The sequence below is a fragment of the Dipodomys spectabilis genome, unplaced genomic scaffold (genome assembly GCF_019054845.1).
Source record: "Dipodomys spectabilis isolate Male_0828 unplaced genomic scaffold, ASM1905484v1 ptg000108l, whole genome shotgun sequence".
In the NCBI taxonomy this organism is placed as follows: Eukaryota; Metazoa; Chordata; class Mammalia; order Rodentia; family Heteromyidae; genus Dipodomys; species Dipodomys spectabilis.
The window spans coordinates 20,268,017-20,288,140 of NW_024870785.1; the positions used below are offsets into that span (position 1 = coordinate 20,268,017).

The 20,124-nt window shown below is 40.0% G+C and overlaps 2 protein-coding genes and 1 non-coding gene across 5 annotated transcripts in view; 2 read left to right on the top strand and 1 right to left on the bottom strand.

Moving 5' to 3' along the window:
• Nucleotides 1-20,124, top strand: part of Aagab (alpha and gamma adaptin binding protein) — a 43,336-nt gene that overhangs the window by 10,263 nt on the left and 12,949 nt on the right. For all 3 annotated transcript variants that reach the window (XM_042688021.1, XM_042688023.1, XM_042688022.1), the window contains exons 2-5: nt 9,903-10,093; nt 10,254-10,350; nt 11,049-11,138; nt 13,586-13,669. In XM_042688021.1, coding sequence (XP_042543955.1) covers nt 9,903-10,093; nt 10,254-10,350; nt 11,049-11,138; nt 13,586-13,669 — 462 coding nt within the window. The remainder of the gene's footprint in view (nt 1-9,902; nt 10,094-10,253; nt 10,351-11,048; nt 11,139-13,585; nt 13,670-20,124) is intronic.
• On the top strand, nt 7,026-7,765 carry LOC122114696 (enhancer of rudimentary homolog). Its single transcript, XM_042688024.1, is given in 2 exon segments — nt 7,026-7,334; nt 7,337-7,765. Coding segments are annotated over 2 exon segments (315 nt in total). The 5' UTR covers nt 7,026-7,046; the 3' UTR covers nt 7,364-7,765.
• Nucleotides 8,762-8,867, bottom strand: LOC122114721. Its single transcript, XR_006148612.1, has one exon. It is a non-coding gene; the product is annotated as a U6 spliceosomal RNA (small nuclear RNA).

The window sequence follows — 20,124 nt, forward strand, 5'->3', positions numbered from 1 at the left end:
CCTTCCCAGCCCAATGCAATAATTTTTTAAAGTTTTTTTTTTTTTTTTTTGGGTCCGGTTGTGAGTCCTGAACTCTGGGCCTGGGCGCTGTCCCTCAGCTCTTCAGCTCAAGGCTAGCGCTCTACCACTTGAGCCACAGCGCCACTTTCGGCTTTTTTTTCTTTTTGCTTATGTGGTGCTGAGGAATCGAACCCAGGGCCTCATGCATGCAAGGCAAGTGCTCTACCACTGAGCCACCTTCCCAGCCCTAATTTTTTAAAGTTTAAGAGTATGGCGATTCTTCTAAATTTGGCAAGAATGATAATCTGGATGTAACATTATGTTTATGTTGGAGCCCTGTGTACAGATACTAAATACATCTCTAGTAATTACTTACCCAGAAGGCAAGATTGACGTAGGTTAGCGCACGGGGACACTTGTGAAACTCTGAAGAAAGCTTTATGATGGCTTAGATTCAACAAGTGACCTATTTGAGGTTTTACTTTTCCATGTAGACCTGAAGCTCATTCCACGCGGAGGTGGAGGGAAGTACCACAGAGCGAGTATCAACATCAATCTTCTCAAAGCAGGAAAATGTGTGGTCACTGGGTAACGAGCAGCATGGTGATGGTGCTCAGAGCTGACGTTCTGAATTCTGCTGAGGTTTTTGTGGGGAAAGAAATTGGTGGCTTAAGCACGGAGATCTGTCCTCTCCTTAGCTATTTGACTTTAAGCAAGTTAATGTCATTCCACAAATATTTACATGTGCCATCCATTGTTCTAAATGCTGAAGGCTAATGCCCCAGTCACCTCTGTCATCAGTAAAATGAAAGCAATGGCACCTGGCTTCTGTCCATTTTAAGAGTGCTTCACTGATTTTTGATAGACTTAATTTGTGCTACTGACGTTACCATGAGATTTTAGAACATTTCTGTCATTCTAGAAAGAAAGCTGGGCTCCTTATTCTTTCAGCTTAGATTACCACGAATCTTACTATCTTTATGATATTTTCTGTTTTGCCTTTTCTAAACAGTTTTATGTAAATGAATTGTATAACATGTACTCTTCTGTGTCTTGCTCCTTTCACCCAGCATGGTCCATATCATGGTAAGATAGCTTGTTCTGGCTGTTCTTCTCCTCAGCCATTGATGGACATTTTGGGTTGTGTCTACTTACTATGAATAATGCTATTATGAACATTCTTGTACAATTTCCTTCTTTTTTCCTTTTTATGAATGCCTAGGGTAGAATTACTGGATCATATGATTAAGCTTATGCTTAATATTTAATATAACTGCCAAAGTGTTTTCCGTAGTGGCTGCCCCATTTTATATTCCTATCAGCTGTGTGTTGAGGATTCCTTCTAGTAACTGTTACTGTTTGTGTTTCATTATATTCGGTTAAAGGCATTTTACCAAGTGTGAAAGATCTGATTGTATTGTGTTTTGTTTCTGTGTTATTACTGAGGCTTGAACTCAAGACCTTATTTCTGACACTTGGCTTTTTTTTTTTTTTTTTTTTTAACCAAAGATGGCACTCTACCACTTAGCCACAGCTCCACTTTAGTAGTTAATTAGAGATAAGAGTCTTAAGGACTTTTCTGCCTGGACTGACTTTGAACCATGATTATCAGATTTCAGTCTTCTAGGTAGGGTTACAGGCATGAGCCACTGGGGCCTAGCTTCTCTGTCTTTGATTTGCATTTCCCTGTTACCTAATAATACTGAGAATCATTTCATGTGTAGTAGGCCACTCATAGCTTTTTCTTTGGAATGCCTGTACAAATCTTTTTTCATCTTATTATGAGTTTTTAAAAATATAGTCTGTAAGTTTGTTATGAATGTATGCTTTTTTTCCCCCAAAATTCTGTTTGATATTCTAGATGACATTTTTTAAAAATATGTAAGTCATAAATTCTGATGCAGGAAGTCCAATTTATCAGAGTTTTTCTTTTCCATGAGTCTTTGACTTTGTGTTGCCTAGTGATGATTTTATACTACCCTCTCCCCTTTGCTAGAACTCAAGGCCTTGAGCTTGTGTGGGGCAGGTGTTCTACCACTTGAATTACACCTGCAGTGATTTGATCCTTCTTAAAAGCCTTTTGGTTGCTGAGAATTTGGACTTTTTAGCTTTGTGACACTTTCCAATAGACCAAACTTATTTTCAATATTTAATCCCTGGGGTTGTAGGGTAATGTTTTTTTCTGAACTTAACTTTATTTTGGTGAAGTCATTATGGACATATTTTCTTCATTCAGAGTAAATTAGAACCTACTGCAAATGTTTCATTCTAGGTAGTCATAGAAATTTCTCATAAGGTTTTATTATATGATTTGTTTATGAAAATTTTCCATTTGAATATGAAAATTATTTTAATGTCATAATTACCTCATTTGGGGTTTATATAGTCTTTCTTGTAGAACATTAACATGCATAGCTTATTTCTAAGCATCTAAGATAAATGGCCAAATAATTTTCATGGTTAGTAGTCAATATGAGTGGAAGACATTTTCATCTGTGGTGAGAGGTTATGATATCAATTATAATGACTAATTTTAGTTCCCTGAGAAAAAATAAAAGCAAATTTGTATTCCAGATTTTTATTTTTTATCATGCATATAGCTAAATCAGTTGTCCAGGTTTCCTTCCCTTAGATCAGAATTTCTGAGCTTAGACTTTGCTGACCCTTTGGACTAGCTAATTCTATGTACTGTGAATTGCAGGAGTTTAGTAGTATTCCTGGCTTCTACCTACAGTATGCCAGTAGCATCTCTTACTTTTGACAACTCCCTTCCAAAAAAGTGTCCAACTGGGCACTGGTCTCACACCTGTAATCCTGGCTACTCAGGAGGCTGAGTTCTGAGGATCCCTATTCAAAGCCAGCCCAGGCAGGAAAGTCTTTGAAACTCTTACTTCTAACTAGCAAAACACTGGAAGTAGAGGTGTGGCTCAAATAGTAGAGCACCAGTCTTGAGCAGAAAAAGCCAAGAGCACAAAGCTCTGGAGTTTAAGCCCTAATACTGGTACACAAAAAAGTTTCAAGAGGGGGCTGGGAAGGTGGTTCAGTGGTAAGTGCTTGCTTGCCTTGCATGCATGAGGCCCTGGGTTCGATTCCTCAGCACCACATAAGCAGAAAAAGCCGGAAGTGGCATTGTGGCTCAAGTGGTAGAGCGCTTGCCTTCAGCTGAATTGCTGAGGGACAGCGCCCAGGCCTAGAATTCAGGTCCCAAGACTGACCAAAAAAAAAGTTTCTGGATATTGACATACACATTTATGGGGGTAAAACCTTGTTCCCATAGAGAACCATTGCTTTAGATGTATATGTAAATTATACTTTCCAATATATAGTAATAATGTAATTCAAAGAAGTTCCCTCCCCCTAAAACTGGGTAGAAACTGCCTATGGGTTGTACCACAGGGATAGAGAGGCATTTTGCCTGTGGCCCCTGCCTGACCCTCACAAAACACTTCTCGGAATTCTCTCTTCCCTTCCTGCTGGCTGCTTTGTGTTCTTGTTCACATGTTTGCACTCATTGTGTTGTGAGCTCCTTAAAGACCTGTGCACACACACACCCACCCGGTTATTTTAAGATGAGGTTGTGGTGACCTCTTCCAGATGACAACTGGGAGAAAGTAAATTTGAGGAAAAGGAGGAGGACTGGCTTGGATTTCCTCTGCTCCAATGTTTAAAACTTTTCCACTGTGATATAAAAAGCTCAAGAGCGTGTGGAAATGTGGGACTAGAGTGGCTAGGAGAGAAGGGGCATGTCAGGGAGAGGCAGTAAAGGACACCAAGTACAGAGTGTGTCTGCTGCTTTCACTCTGCTTTGGTGATTGACTGGTCACAGCCTGAAACAGATGTTGTTTGGATAGACTTCTGCAGGTGTTGTGTGTGTGTGTGTGTGTGTGTGTGTGTGTGTGTGTGTGTGTGTGTGTGTGTGTGAGAGAGAGAGAGAGAAAATCCCAGATAGGATTTTCCAGACATTTATCTGTGTAAAGTGCCAGCACCAGTGTTGCAGTTTTAACCTTTAATGTGGTGTAGGCTATGCAAGGCCCTTTACATTGAATACAGGTATCTGTTCATAGGATGTGACAGTCTCATGAAATTATGAGTATGAAATTGTAGATGGTTGCAACAACCTGGACCCATGGCAATTTGTGTGTATGTGCGTGTGCATGTGTGCGTGATGCGCGGGCACATGTGTGTGGTGGTACAGGGGCTTCAACTCAGGGCTTGGGTGCTGTCCCTTACCTTTTTTCTTTTTTGCTCAAAGTTCTACCAATTAAGCCAAGTCTTCATTTTCAGCTTTCTGTGGTTACTTAATTGGAGATAAAAGTCTCACAGACTTTTCTTCCCAGGCTGGCTTCAAACTGGGATCATCAAATCTCAGCTTCCTGACTAGCTAGGATTACAGGCCTGAGCCACTGGCAACTGAGCCCATGGCAGGTTTTAAAGCCTTCACTTTAGGTTAATGAAAACTCTGGATTTTCAACTTTTCCCCATTTTGCTCAGTTCTTTTTTTTTTTCTTTCTTAGTGGCTACTTTCTCTTTCATCTGATGTCAGACCCTGTCACTGCCTATAATTTTTCTAATTGCTTTCTCTTTTATCCCAGTGCATGTCTTCACAATGGGAACAATTTTGAAAAAGAATACTTTAGGAAGTGGTCAAAGCTAAAAGAGTGGCCCAAGCAACCTAAAGGAGGAGGCTCCTCCTGGAGTATTTGTTCCTCACTCTTAGGCAATCAGAGCAGTGGCACTTGGCTTACACATTTTCATTTAGTCAAAGCCATTTCAGCAGAGGTTTGGTTTGGTTTTGTTTTGGTCTTATTTCAAGAGTGAGTCATAGAGTGGTCAATTTGGCCAGGGTCTTGCAAAGGCCAGCATTCCATTGCAGATATATGTGACCCCAGGTCTGCAATGGCTGTCTTTCATTCTGGAAAGGGAAGAGGAGGAATTTTTGGGTCTTCAGGAGAGGTAGACAGACCTGCAGATTAGGATGTCTAACTGGTGGTTAAGGAAGTTTCTGTTTGAAAAAGAAGTAAATTTAACTTTGTGTTCCCAGAAGGGAGCTGGTTTCTAGAAGGATTACCTTGGTCTGAGGTGGCAGCTTGAGGGCACAGCGAATGGGCTTTAGCCCTCTGGACAGCATCTCACCAACCCTGTCATGATGAGTCAAACGCATTAATTCTATTGGAATTAAAAGAATTTCTAACTCTGCTGCTGCTAAAGGAAAGAGATAGGAACAGTCCAAAACACAGTATCACTGCTTAGTTTAGCATGAACTTTTGGCTGAAGTGGGCAGGTGAGGGGCAAAAGAAGAGAGAAGGGAGTGTGTGTGTGTGTGTGTGTGTGTGTGTGTGTGTGTGTGTGTGTGTGTGTGTGTGTGTGTAAAAATGACTATACAGTTAGGATAAGATACCTTGAATTTCAGGGCTGGGAAGGTGGCTCAGTGGTAGAGCGCTTGCCTTGTATCATGAGGCCCTGGGTTCAGTTCCTCAGCACCACATAAGCAGAAAAGAAAAAAAAAAAAAAGCCGGAAGTGGCGCTGTGGCTCAAGTGGTAGAGCGCTAGCCTTGAGCTGAAGAGCTGAGGGACAGCGCCCAGGCCCAGAGTTCAGGCTCCATGACTGGACCCCCCCAAAAAAAAGAAAAAGAAAAATGATGCATTATAAGCTGGGCACTGGTGGCTCACACCTGTGATCCTAATTACTTTGAAGGCTGAGATCTGAGGATCACAGTTCATAGCCTGCCTGTGCAGAAAAGTCCATGAGACTCTTATCTCCAGTTAGCCAAAATGAAGCGGTGGCTCAAGTGGCTAGCCTTGAAGGACAGCTCAGGGACAGTATTATGGCCCTGAGTGCAAGACTAGCATTCTCTGTCTCTGTCTCTCCCCTTCCCCCATCTTGCCCCCCCCCCCACATTAATGCATTATAGCTGTACCGCAAGACCTAGCAATGTGAGAAAGCTGACATCCAGTAGAAGGCAAGTGAAATTACTCTGCATCTGATTTGTACATAGCAGACTTGACTGTATCACTATTCTCTACAGTGAAGGGCAAAGAAGGGGGATTACTACAGATTTGGGTTTTTTTGTTTTGCCAGTCCTGGGGCTTGAACTCAGGGCCTGTGCACTGTCCTTGAGCATCTTTTGCTCAAGGCTAGCACTCTACCACTTGAACCACAGCACCACTTCCAGGTTTTTCTGTGTATGTGGTACTGAGGAATTAAGCCCTGGGCTTCATGCATGTTAGGCCAGCACTCTGCCACTAAGCCACATTACCAGCCTACTATAGGTTTTTTAAAACTTACAGGTTTGTAAACTTAACTTTGATGTATGCATACCCAAATTCATAAATGGTTTCCTATAGATTGGTTTCCTACAGGTTTGTACAAAATGTCCTAATGTCCTAATGTTCCTGAAAGGAGACAGAGGGTACTTGAGGTGCAAAGGTAAAAAGCTCTGGAGTGGTATCTCTCAGATGTGAGCATCATTACATCACTGAAGGGAAGGAAGGAATGCTGTAGGCCTGACATCAGTTTTAGCCACTTGCTCCTTTGCTCTTGTTAGGCAAGCAGCAAGCAAGTTGGTCTTTTTTGGCCCTCATTGTTGTTCATCTGTGAAGTAAGTGAATAATCTTTAGCTAATCTCAAAACTCTTAAGCCGTGTACACAAGTGCTTAGAGCTTTTGTTTTAATTTACAAAAGAATAAATTTGTTAAGCATATGAAACTGAATAGGAAAGATGAGGGAGGAAAGCTCTATTTAGTGTAGACATACATTTACATTTTTACAATTAAACTCTACATTAGATATTGATGGTGGTGAGACAGTGTTACTCTTCTCCTTAGTTCTGATATGGCACAGATGTGATAATAAGGTCCATATGCAGCTTCATTGAAAGTGATTACACGTAAAATGTTAAAAGCAAAAATAAATAAATCTGTTAAGTAAACTGAGCTATTACCTTGTTTTAAGCAGCACAGAGAGGAAAGTAAAACCAACCCTCCCAGTTATTAAAGCATCAAAATGTGAGATTCAGGTTGGCGGCAGCAGCAAAGCGTTTAGCGCTATGTCTCACACCATTTTGCTGGTGCAGCCTACCAAGAGGCCAGAAGGCAGAACTTACGCTGACTATGAATCTGTGAATGAATGCATGGAAGGTGTTTGTAAAATGTATGAAGAACATCTGAAGAGAATGAATCCCAATAGCCCCTCGATTACGTATGATATCAGTCAGTTGTTTGATTTTATCGACGATCTGGCAGATCTCAGCTGCCTTGTTTACCGAGCTGATACCCAGACATACCAGCCTTATAACAAAGACTGGATCAAAGAGAAGATCTACGTACTCCTTCGTCTCGGCAGGCCCAACAGGCTGGGAAATAATTGAGTTGGAAGCATTGGGGCACAGGGGGTGGGCTTGGAACAAAGGTGTGTACAATGTGCTATCATGGGAGTTTGTATTAACAGTAATGCTGTTTCCATTTTGTTACAGTCTAGCCAAGAGCGAATGTATTAGATGAAATGAGGATCTTTCTATTGAAGGCCCTCATTGTATCTTTTTTTTTCTTTTTCTTTTTTTTTTTACTTAAACATTTTTATGATGATTTAGATGGAAGTTGTTCATTGTCAGTTAATGTTGGTTCCAGTCCTTCAAACTGTTATCTACTTTATAACATTCACAAACTAACCCTTCAAGATGGGGTGGGGTGGAAACAATTTAGTTATGTACTCAGATAAAGTCTTAGTGCAAAGTAAATAAATGTTGTTTAGTTATAAAAAAAAAAATGTGAGATTCATTTTTCTAATTTACTGGCTCTCATCCCTTTTGGATTAGAGAAAGGAGAAAAGAAATAGCTTTTTTTTCTGCTCCTACTTTTATTTACTTATTTCTAAAAGCTTTATTGAGGCCTACTTCACATACGCAATTTGCCCGTCTAACAGTTCTTTATATGTTCAAGAAGCTGTACAAACTGTCAGTTCAGTAATTTTTAGAAATTTTTCATCACCCTAACAGGATCTCCATAATTATTCTTTATTCATTCTCCACTTCCATCCCCCCTCCCACGCCTAGTCCCTTCCCTCACCCTGCCCCCATAGACGGTCACTTATCTACTTTGTCTCTATATATGATTATGCTTATTCTGGACTTTCGTTTTTTAAAAAATAATCCTCCTATCTTAACTGTCATCATATGTTGGTTGATATGTAACTATAATCATATATTACTACATAATCTGTCTGTCCTCAGCACTCCAGATATCTATGTGAGATCATGTAGTACTTATCTTTACCCATTTTATTTCCTTACATAATGTTCTCCAGATTCATCTACTTTGTTGTGAATGACAACAAAGGATTTTACTCTTTTATAATTGTATAGTATTCCACTGTGTAAATATATTCTAACATGTATAATTGTTAGAAAAGAGCTTTATTCTTTGTATTATTACATTAACATGCAAACATGAAGACAATATAAAAGTGAAAATTCAAGCGTTCTCATATTCTAAACTTAATAGATCCAAATAATCTAAATTGCATTAAAAAAAAATGGAGCCAGGCACTGGTGGCTCACGCCTGTAATCCTAGCTACTCAGGAGGCTGAGATCTGAGGATCGTGGTTCAAAGCCAGCATGGGCAGGAAAGTCCGTGAGACTCTTATCTCTAATAAACCACTAGAAAACCGGAAGTGGCCATGTGGCTCAAGTGGTACAGCGCTGGCCTTGAGCTGAAGAGCACAAGGACAGCGCCCAAGCCCAGAGTTCAAGCCCTGACCAGAAAAAAAATATGGAATGCTTCACAAATTCGTGTGTCATCTTTGCACAGGGGCCATGCTAATCTACCCTTTATCATTCCAATTTAGTATATGTGCTACCAAAGCGATCACTCTAAGTTGCATTTAATGAGTGTATGCTATTTGAATTGCTGTTTTTCACACAGTTGTAGGCGCTGATTTGAAGAAAGGTAACTCAACCTTTTGTCCTAGTTGTTTACTTTACATCCAGTTTAGGACTACTGTGGCATTGGTAGGATTCTTAGTCCTTTGTCTTTATACTTTGCCCGTTAAAAACAAGTGAATTCATTCCACTTTGCATTTCACTCCTTTAAAAATAAAAACCAGTTTGCTAGTTTAAAAAATACACATGAATGAAGGTGGATTCCTATGTTGGTTCCTCCTTCCCCTTAATAAAACAATTGATGTATGCTTTTTGTCTTTTCTCCTTTGTTGTAGTTGATGTGCTTCTGTATGTGTTCTTATTGACACATTATGGTGTGTGTGTTGGCTTTGATATTTACCTCTTAGAAAAACAACCAGGTTAGTAGCAGCCTGTGTCTAACCTTGAAATTTAGCTTTGAATATGGTGTAGACTTTGATCTAGCAGTTTATTTTCAATGAGACATTTTACATGAAAACAGAATCTTGATTTTCATGACTCATTTTCTTTCCTCCTGTTGAATTCCCACCAAACTTGTTCTCATGCTCCATGAGGGACATTGTAGCTGGTTGCTTTTCAGTTGATTAACAGTAAATAAGAAATTATAACTTGGACTGGGAAGGTGGCTCAGTGGTAGAGCGCTTGCCTTACATGCCTGAGGCCCTGGGTTCGATTCCTCAGCACCACATAAACAGAAAAAGCCGGAAGTGGCGCTGTGGTTCAAGTGGTAGAATGCTAGCGTTGAGCTAAAGAGGTCAGGGACATCGCCCAGGCCCGGAGTTCAGATCCCACTACTGACCAAAAAAAAAAAAAAAAGTTATCATTACCATTGTAATCAGTTGGTCAGAGAAGAAAATATCCGAATGAAGAACCCTTTAGAATCCTTAGCTAAGGGAGGCAGCTAATCTAGTTATCTTACTGAAAAAGAATTGACCTTTCTATATTGGTTTTTCACTTTCCTTGGGAATATTGTGTTATTTATTTAGATATCCTTGGAACAGAAGATGTTATTGTGGAACCAGCTTCCAGTGATGCTGTGAGATATTACCCATGGACCATCGATAATAAATACTACTCTGCGGATATCAATCTGTGTGTCGTGCCAAACAAATTCCTCATCACTGCAGAGATTGCAAAATCTGTCCAGGCCTTTGTGATTTACTTTGACAGCACACAAGTAAGACTTTGCTTTCCAGGGAGCCTTGAGTAGGAAATTTTGGTATCTTTTCTTTGTTGTTGTTGTGGTGGTGGTGGTGGTGGTAGTGGTGGTGGTGGCATTTGCTGTGAGTGCTTAATGGGTCATTTTCTGATTTTGTTTGCTTATATGCTCCTTCTAGAAATCGGGTCTTGACAGTGTCTCCTCATGGCTTCCACTGACAGAAACGTGGTTACCTGAGGTGATGATTTTGGTCTGTGACAGAGTGTGTGAAGATGGTAAGGCCCTCAGATGGGATGTAGCTTTTTTTAGGGTGGGGGGGGCACACATGCATGCTCCAGCACTAAGACTTCAACTCAAGGCTTGAGCACTGTCCCTTAGCTTTTTTTTGCTCTAGGCAAATGCTCTCCCACTTAAGCCACAGCTCTACTTCAGGCTTTTTGCTGATTAACTGGAGATAAGACTTTTAAAAACGTTTCTGTCCAGACTGACTTTGAACCTTGATCCTCAGATCTTAGCCTCTTGAGTAGCTAGGATTATAGATGTGAGCTACTAATACTCAGCATGGTAGATACGTTTGTCATTTCTTGTAGACTGAGTGCCTTTTGTTTCCTCAACAGCGTCATATGATGATTCTGTTAAGTTACAAAAATATTTTTGGCGACTGTATTTCCCTTTAGACTCTTATGATACTTCCATTGCTTTCAGAAGGGGTGTTTTTTCTTTCTTTTTAAAAAAGTATCATTATTAAGTAGTTGTACAAGGGAGCTATAGTACCAAAAATCTAGTTATTAATAAAATGATGTTTGGACAATGTCACCCCTTCCTTGTCCTCATTTTCTCCTTTTATCTTTACTGATTTTAGATGCCTGGAGAATAGCATTGAAACTAAGGGGAAAACATTAAGATCTGTCAGGGGGTGTTTATCGTATTTTACTTTTACGTATGAAAATTTCTTTTTTGCATATTATTTTAGGAGTAAATCGACAAAAAGCTCAAGAATGGTGCATAAAACATGGCTTTGAATTGGTTGAACTTAGTCCTGAGGAATTGCCTGAAGAAGATGGTAAGTGTATGTCCACAGGAAGCCTGGCATTTAGGTTGAGATGGGGTAGTTTGTTTTAATGCAGAAAAGAATCATAATGAGTTTCAACAAACAGTTTTTCTCCAACCGTTTGAAAAGATATGAACAAAAATTCACTGTGCTTTTATAGTAATGTAATAATCCTCTACTTGTTTCATCACCCATTTTGGACTTTTAAAATATTTATTGTTCGCTTTAATGGATGATAGTAATTTATCTAAACTTGTTGTCATTTCCCCAGTCCCTTGTTCTTTCCCTGATGCCAGACACGGAAGGTTGGTCCTATATTCACAGATAGAATTTATATACCTTCTTTTGAATTCAGAGTAAATTAAGGCCAAAATCCTGGGAATCTCATGGGTACCTCATACCTACCAATGTGGTTTGGGGACACTTGAAACCAAAAACACACCCAGCATTTCCCTCTGGCCTCCACTGCTGTCCAGACCATTCATCCCTATTTATGAGCTAAGAAATTTTGGTCTGCCAAACCTTGTAATTCAGCACCCGAATACAAATATTTGAATTCTCATAAGAAAAAAACAATACTTAGTACTATGGTATTTCAGAGATTGGAGATGTTAGATCCTGTTGAGAGACTTTGAGTTGGCCTCTCAGGTGTCAGCTCTCCCATGGGGAAGAATTGACTGGACTTAGATAGAGGACTGTGTGGAGGTGCCAATTGTCCCAAAAGACATTCCAGGCCAGGACAACCAATATGAATACAAGCACAAGGGTAACGCATAAACAGTCATTATATGAAACCTATATTTTTTTAAAGATAGTTAGAAATGTCTTTCTATTATCTAGTCTTAATTTTTAGTCTGAATTCTTAGTATGTTTTCCAAAAATTTTATTATCTATAGGAATAGAATCCTGCCAGAGGAAAAGAATGATAATGAAATGAGGCAGAATGTTGTCATGTGTAATGTTCCACTCCTATAATTGCAGTTAATTGGGAGGTGGAGATTGGCATTATCACAGTTTGAGGCCAACCTGGGCAAGAAGTTTAGGAGATCCCAATTCAACAAAAAAGCTGGGCGTGGGGATACACATCTATAATCTCAGCTGTTTGAGTGGTATAAATAGGAAGACCATGGTCTAAGCTGCCCTGGGCAAAAACCATGGGACCCTACCTTAAGAAATAACAAAAGGGGTCTGGGAAGGTGGCTCAGTGGTACAGTGCTTACCTTGCATACATGAGGACCTGAGTTCGATTCCTCAGCACTACATATGCAGAAAAAGCTGGAAGTGGCGCTGTGGCTTAAGTGGTAGAGCACTACTAGCCTTGAGCTGAAGAGCTGAGGGACGGTGCCCAGGCCCAGAGTTCAGGCTCCACAACCGACCAAAAAAAAAAGGTGGGGGGAAAAGAAGTGGGAGTAGAGCTCAAGTAGTAGAGCACCTGCATAGCAAGCAAGCATGAGGCCCTAAAGGCACATCTTCATTTTGTTTGTTTTTGGTAGTACTATTTGAGATGGATCTTGCTACCTATCTTTTAGGGGGTGGAAGTGGGAGGTAGACCTGAGCCGGCCTCAAATCATGATCCTCTTGCTATCTACCTCCCAAGTCCCTGGGATGACAGGGCAATCCACTATGCCTGGCCTCCTGTACTTATTCCAAGAGTGTTGAAAATGAGTAGGTACACTTTGTCCTTCCACGTTTTTAGGTCTCTTAAAACTTGTGCCCGATTTTATGAATGTAAGCATGTTATGGAGTTGCTTATTTATGGCACTAGGATTTTCTCTTCTTTTTGTTGTTCTCAAGTGTCAGGATTCCACTCTTACCATTTTGCAATCTCTGTCCCTTTGAACAATATTTTTGTATTAATTCAGTATGTGTTTTTGAAACAGTATGTCACTATGTAATCTAGGCTGACCCGGAATTTTCTGTGTAGTCCAGGCTGGCCTCAAATTTGGTAGTCTCCTTCCTCAGCCTCCCAAATGCTAGTATTACATACATATTTGTGCTACTATACCTGGTAATTGTGTGTAATCTTAAAATAGATTTTTAGATATGTCATCTTTAGGTAAAGTGAAAACCCTCCTAGAATTTTTAAATATAAAATGTTCCCAAGCCATTTTTCTTCACTTATTTACATGAAATATTCAAACATCTGTGACACCTTTAAATGTCAAATGTCATGTTATTAGTTCTTGCTCTCCATTGCAAACTGTGTTTTTGGTGCCTGGATATTACAACCAAAAGTCTCATTCTTTCAAAAATTATGTCACTTGTAAGACTTTAAGATAAATATACCTCATATCTTCATCCAAACACATGTTACAGTGTGAAGTAATGAATAAGCAAGATGATTAAGCCAGAAGTACTTGAAAATATGGCTTTAGAGAAATATAAACACACATATATGAGTCTGTATGTAGATATATGTAAGCCTAAGTATAAACACATATGTTTCTTTCCCTGCTTAGATGATTTTCCTGAGTCTACAGGAGTAAAGCGAATTGTGCAAGCCTTGAATGCCAATGTCTGGTCCAATGTAGTGATGAAAAATGGTAAGCAACTTGAGTCTAAAAGTAGTCAAGTTTTTTCAATTATTTGGATATGGGGGGAGCCATTAAAATAATCTGAAGCCATTAGATTTGTTCCATGTCACAGGTCTTCATTTGAAGAAAGAGCCAAAAGAACATTGCTAGGGATTTTTTAGTATACGTTTAATAGTTAATTCAGTGAGAATGTAGAAGTTACATATGATATGCTTACTATTGTTATGGCTATAAGAATTACCTTAAACTAAGATTTACCCTCTACCCTTAAGAAGCTCTTGGTCCAGTGGTGGAGTTCAGTTGGGTAGTTTTCAAAAGCCAGGTGGAGCTGGGCACTGGTGGTTCACGCCCGTAATCCTGGCTACTTAGGAAGGTGAGATCTGAGGATTTGGGTTCTAAGCCAACCCAGGAAGGGAAGTCCATAAGACTTTTTTTTGCCAGTTGTGGGGCTTGAAATCTGGGCCTGGGTGCTGTCCCTCAGCTCTTCAGCTCAAGGCTAGCACTCTACCACTACTTCTGGCTTTTTCTGCTTATGTGGTGCTGAGGAATCGAACCCAGGGCCTTATGCATGCAAGGCAAGCACTCTACCACTGAGCCACCTTCCCAGCCCCCATAAGACTCATCTCCAGTTAGCCACCAAAAAAAAAGAGCTGAAAGTGGATCTGTGACTCAAGTGGTAGAGCATTAGCCTTGAGCAAAACATCTCAGGGATAGCATCAAGGCCCAGAATTCAAGCCCTAGATCCAGCACGCGCGCGCACACACACACACACACACACACACACACGCGCGCGCACACACATGCACACACACGCACACACGCACGCACACATATGCCAGGTGGCCGTATAGGACATCTGTTATGGGTTCAGAATCACTGGTAGAGTCCCAGCACCAAAAACAAAGAATCATTGGTACCAGATATTTGACAATTGTAAATTTGAAGTGAAATTAGGTAGCTGGGATGTGTGCATACATAGGCACGTTCCCTAACTTCCTTAAGTAATGTGGCCACAAGGTGGTCAGTTGTACTTTTTCCAAGCAAGTTCTCACAACATGTGAGAAGCAAGGAATTTATCATGAGAGATTACAATGATTGACCACAGAGTCTAAAGTGTTAGGGAGGAAAAGGAAATCAGTGAAAAGGGGTAGTGTCAAGGTCCTGGGGTAGTGGAAGGAGAGTTGGATTTGAGGCCCTGTAGTGAGGGAACTGGAATGATATGGTGTGTGAAATTGAGATTATGGAGGGATTATAGCTATTGGTAATAATACATTTGTGTATCACCTTGGGAATATGTGGTTGAGGTTGAGTTATGAGTTATTGGTGACATGGAATTCAGTGAACCAAAACTCAGGTTGCTGGAAAAATTGTTTATATTTGTATTAATTGGGGAATGGAAGGGGCTGGGAGGGGGAAAAGTGGGAGAATATGAGGGAGGTGATAACACTGTTCAAAGAGAAATGTACTTCTTACCTAGCTAAGATTATGAAGAAAAAGGAGAATGGCTGGAGGATCTGTTAGATGACCATGGTGAAGTATCTTAGACATTTGCCTTCAAATACAGTTTCTATGAGAGTATCAGTAGACTTGTATTTAGTACAGATTGTAGGAGTAAATATTTTCAATAGGGACCCAGTACATAGAAAGGATACATACCAAATACTCATTCACCTGCCCTTGAAGATGTTTTGCCTGGCTTCACTGAGAGTCACCTAACTAGTAAGCACTGTTACTTCTGTGTGTGTGTGTGTGTGTGTGTGTGTGTGTGTGTGTGAGAGAGAGGTGGGGGGGGAGAGGTACTCTGCTGAATAGAAAACTAGTCAGTCACCTGTTTCATCTAGTACAGAAATGGAGATACTGGCATGATTTCCCAATGATTATCCCCCCTTTTAGGATGACTGACTTAAATAACAGCTCCGTGTTTTGTAAAGGAGTACTAGAAACAACACATTACATAAAGAAGTCAAACCACTCAGCAGATAACTTTTTATGCTGATTAGGGGAAAGGAGATTTGTTTTACTTTATGTCATAATCCTGAAAATAATAGTAAAAAAAACTTTCTTGTCTATCAAAGATATATTTTGCCTTCTACCCTATTACTGTTTTTATTTTGAACACTCGTTCTTAGTCTTCCTCAGAGGTGAAGAATGTTCTTATAGGGGCCAGGTAGGGGGTGGCGTTTGTCTGTAATCCTAGCACTTAGGAGGCTGAGAGGGGGAGGGGGAGGGGAGAAAGATTCAGCTTAGAACAACTTGACATGATGAAGGGCTTGGGGGGGGGTAGAGTGAGGATTATCTAATATATATAAGAGATTTGTCATTGCAGGATATGTATTGGGCAAATAGGAATTGTTTTCTCAAATACAGATTGCTATATAACCCTGGAGCATTCCCCAAAGCTAGCAGTTGTTTACCAGTTACAAATAAAGTAGAGCATTACTGATCCAGGCATGGTTCAGTAGGTATGGTTCAAAAGGACTAGGAAGAATTCTTTTGGATACAGATGTATCTAATTCAAATAGAGAAGCCTCTTTGCTATCTTTTCCCAATACTTTTCCATGCACTTAAAAAACAAATTTACTAAGTCTTTTAGTGGTTAGGTTGATCAAGAGTACGTTTTCTTTGATGTGATTGTGTATGCCAAGTAGCCATGCCAAGGCAATTAGAATACAGGATCTCTTTGTACACACCCTTGGGGTTCTAGATGGGGAGAGATGACTTGTCCATATTTTCACAGTAATTTGCAGAGGCGGTACCAGATAGTAGGTCTCCTGTTTAGGAGTATGTGTACTTTTCCATTAAGGGTGCTAGTTTGCATTATTGGCTGATCAGAGAAATGAACAGAGTAGTTAAATCATTTACTCTCTTGCCTGGGAAGTCAGCAGCAGAGCTATGAGTTCACTGGCCACAGAGCTCCCTCATCTAGGTGCTCTGGCATGAGCAGGATCTTAATGAACTGACTGGAAGAAATGATTACATGTGAAATTGGGAACGTTTTTGTTTACTGGCTTTATATCTTTCTACATAGTCTATGGAATGGTGTTAATAATGACTGTCCCATTGTCTCTATACTTAATCCAAAGTACAGATAAAAAGCTTCTGGATAGCCAATGTAATAAATACGGATGAAGTACTTGTGAGTGACATGAGAGAGTTGTTTATTTTTAATAATTTTACTTGTAATCACGACAGATTATTATTTAGAGTTACGATTTCTTTAACGTAGTAGCTACTGAGTTAATGCCTCCTTTTTACTTAATATATTCAAGAACAAAGAGGTTAAAATTATAGTACAACAATTTAACAATTAGCAATGATGTGTAGGCAAATTACAATAGTCATAATTAACAAGGGGATACATTCTGGAAAGTGCATCATTACATGATTTCGATCTTTTGTAGACATCATAACTTGATTGATCCATTGATTGATCCATCTCTTGATGAGTCAGGATACAGTAAGTACATGGTGTGCCACTGCCAGAGTAACATGGGCAATGAAAATAGTAAACTTCAATATGTAAGGAAAAGTATATCTTAAAATGACAGTAAAAATGACAGTATAGTGAATGCATAAACATAGTTACTTATCATTTTCAAGTATTGTGTGCTGTAACTAGTGTCATCTGACTGGGTCTCAGTGCAGTAGGTTTGTTTATACCAACATCACTACAAACATATACACAGTGCATTGTGGTAAGACCCTACTAGGTAATAAGAACTTAACTTGATAATAATCTTTTGGGACCACTGTCATAAATACTACCAATAGTTGACCAGAACAACCACTGGTATCTGTACTAGAAAGATTCATAGATCTTCTTGCTACACATAAGCTCTGTATTAACTTACAGCTTAATCTTATTTCATAAGGATACACTCTTTTCTCATATGTGTATATATGCCTGCACTACGGCTTGAACTTAGGGCCTGAGCTTTTTCACTAAGGCTGGTGCTCTACCACTTGTGCCACAACTCCATTAATGATTTTTTAAAAAATTTGTTTGGTGATTAATTAGAGAAAACAGTTTCACAGGCTGAGTCCTGCCTGGGTTGGCTTCAAACCACAATCCTCAGACTTCTGAGTAGCAGGATGAGAGGTGCAAGCCACCAACACCTGGCCAAACATACATTCTTAAGAAGTTCATATTACTCCTGAAGGGACAAAATATGATTTGGGAAGGGGAGGGGAAAAAATTCTTACTCTCTGTGTGTATAAAGTGTAGCTATACATATAACATATACTTATTTATACAGAATATCTATTTGTATAGTAATATTTCAGTGGAGAGTTAAACCACATTTGGAAGGAAAGAATATCTAAAATATACCTGGGGGTATGCCATAAGGAAAGCTGAGGGATCTGGTGGTATGTTTCCAGCTCTGTCCTGGTTACTACTGCATTTATTGTGAAGGTCAAACTTTGAGGGCAATCAGAATTTCCATTAAGACCTGACCTCAAATGGTCTAGAAAACGTGGTTAGAACTGCCTTATGGTTGAGTGACACTTTTAGCCATATCAGTTTACTTTCAGTACCACCCTGCTTGTACTAATGTCCCATTATTTTCATTCTCATGACAGGAGAAACTGTGGGTCTGTATTCTATGCGGAATGTGACAAATTTTGAGTTTGTTCTTCCTCGCACCCCTTTCTAGTCTTCAAGGAGATTCTTTTACCTTTCATTTTGTCACAGCCAAAGTCCTGTTGCAAAGTGTTTTGCTCTCATTGGATGATCTAGTGGTCATGCTCAAAGCAGTGTCTAGAACTTGTAAAGCTCTTGTAAACAACTTTGGTTTTAAGGGCAAAGAGGAGGAGACTGTTGGTAGAAGCAGCTTGATCTGTCATGGGCCTTTTGTTTGTTTTGCTTATTTGGAATGAGTATGTCAGTGTTTTACATAGGAAACTATATTATGTACACTGTCCTTGGTCAGTACAATGTCAGCTGTATGTTACCTAGGCTGGCGTCCCTAAGCACTGACAAATGCTGTGCTGGACTTGGTCTGTACTGGTAGTCTTGGGTACTGGGTAGGGAGAGGTTGATCTTTTACCAAGTGCCATCCTAGAACATGAAGGACAAGGAGGGAAAATTCTATGATCTTTTGCTTTCTAATCAGTAAGGGGGATTAGACAACAGATTTATGAAGTTGTAACTTCTCTCACTCCTCCAGTGTTATACTGCTTACAATATTGGTAAGCAATATTGTGCAGATAGAATTTCCAAAGGCCTGAGGACTTATTTTCTGCTTATCTGTTGCTATTATTTTAGCCCTCGTAATTCAAGAAGTGAAGATTGGGGAAATTTCAGTAGTACAAACAATTCCTTCATCTATCAATTTTTTTTTGGGGGGGGAGGGGGTCGGTCGTGGGGCCTGAACTCTGGACCTGGGCGCTGTCCCTCAGCTCTTCAGCTCAAGGCTAGCACTCTACCACTTGAGTGTCAGCCCCACTTCTGGCTTTTTCTGCTTATGTGGTGCTGAGGAATCGAACCCAGGGCCTCATACATGCAAGTCAAGCACTCTACCACTGAGCCACCTTCCCAGCCCCATCTATCAATTTTTTTATGTTCCCATTATAAATGTAAAGAACTGACCTCATCTATGCATTATTGCATAAAATAAAATAATCAAATGGCTGGGGATGTAGCTCAAGTAATAAGTATTTGCCCATCATGCACCGGGCCCTGGATTTAGTACCCAGTACTGAAAGAAAATAAGTAAATAAAAACCAGAATGTGAATACTGAAAAGGTCTAACAGAGATTTTGGGCATGTAGTCATAGAAATTCTTTAACATTTTAGGTGTTTATAGTTGTAAGGTAAAAACTTATCTATGGATGTAGCTAGTAGCCGCAGCCTCCCTCTGGTAGTCAGTTAGGTGAGAACCATCCTCATACCTATAGCATGCGCTGGGAGCTATGGGCACAGAAGAGCAGTGAGGTATATCACCCATATCTCCAAGGATAGACCCAAGACAAGTATTTAGTGTGTTCTCAAAGGGCTTTAAGTAGTAAGGATATCCAAAGCTAATAGTACTGGGTGAAAGGATTGCAGGCCAAAATCATCTGGAGCAGTTTCCCAGAGTGGGAAGTGGATATTTCTAATACTGACAAGAAGAGAAGATTGAATCTTAAATGTCTTTTGTTTTTTTTTTATTGAAAAATCTTTCCAAGTAAGGATAGTAACCAGATTTTTCCTAGTAGTAGGATGATTTTGTCCTCGTGGGGGACAAGAATGCACAGGATTCCCACCTTCCCCTGCGCCTCACCCCACACTACCCAACCCCACTCCAAAGAGTTTCCCAGCTTCAGGTGTCAGTTGGGCTGAGATTGAGAAGCTATGGTCTACATAGAGTTTTAAGTGACCATTGCCTCCAGGAGTTCTAGGGCTGGTGGCTGCATCAGTTAGTGGATGACAGTGAAGTGGCCTATGATTTATTCAGTCCTGAGTAAAAATCAGCTGTAGGGTC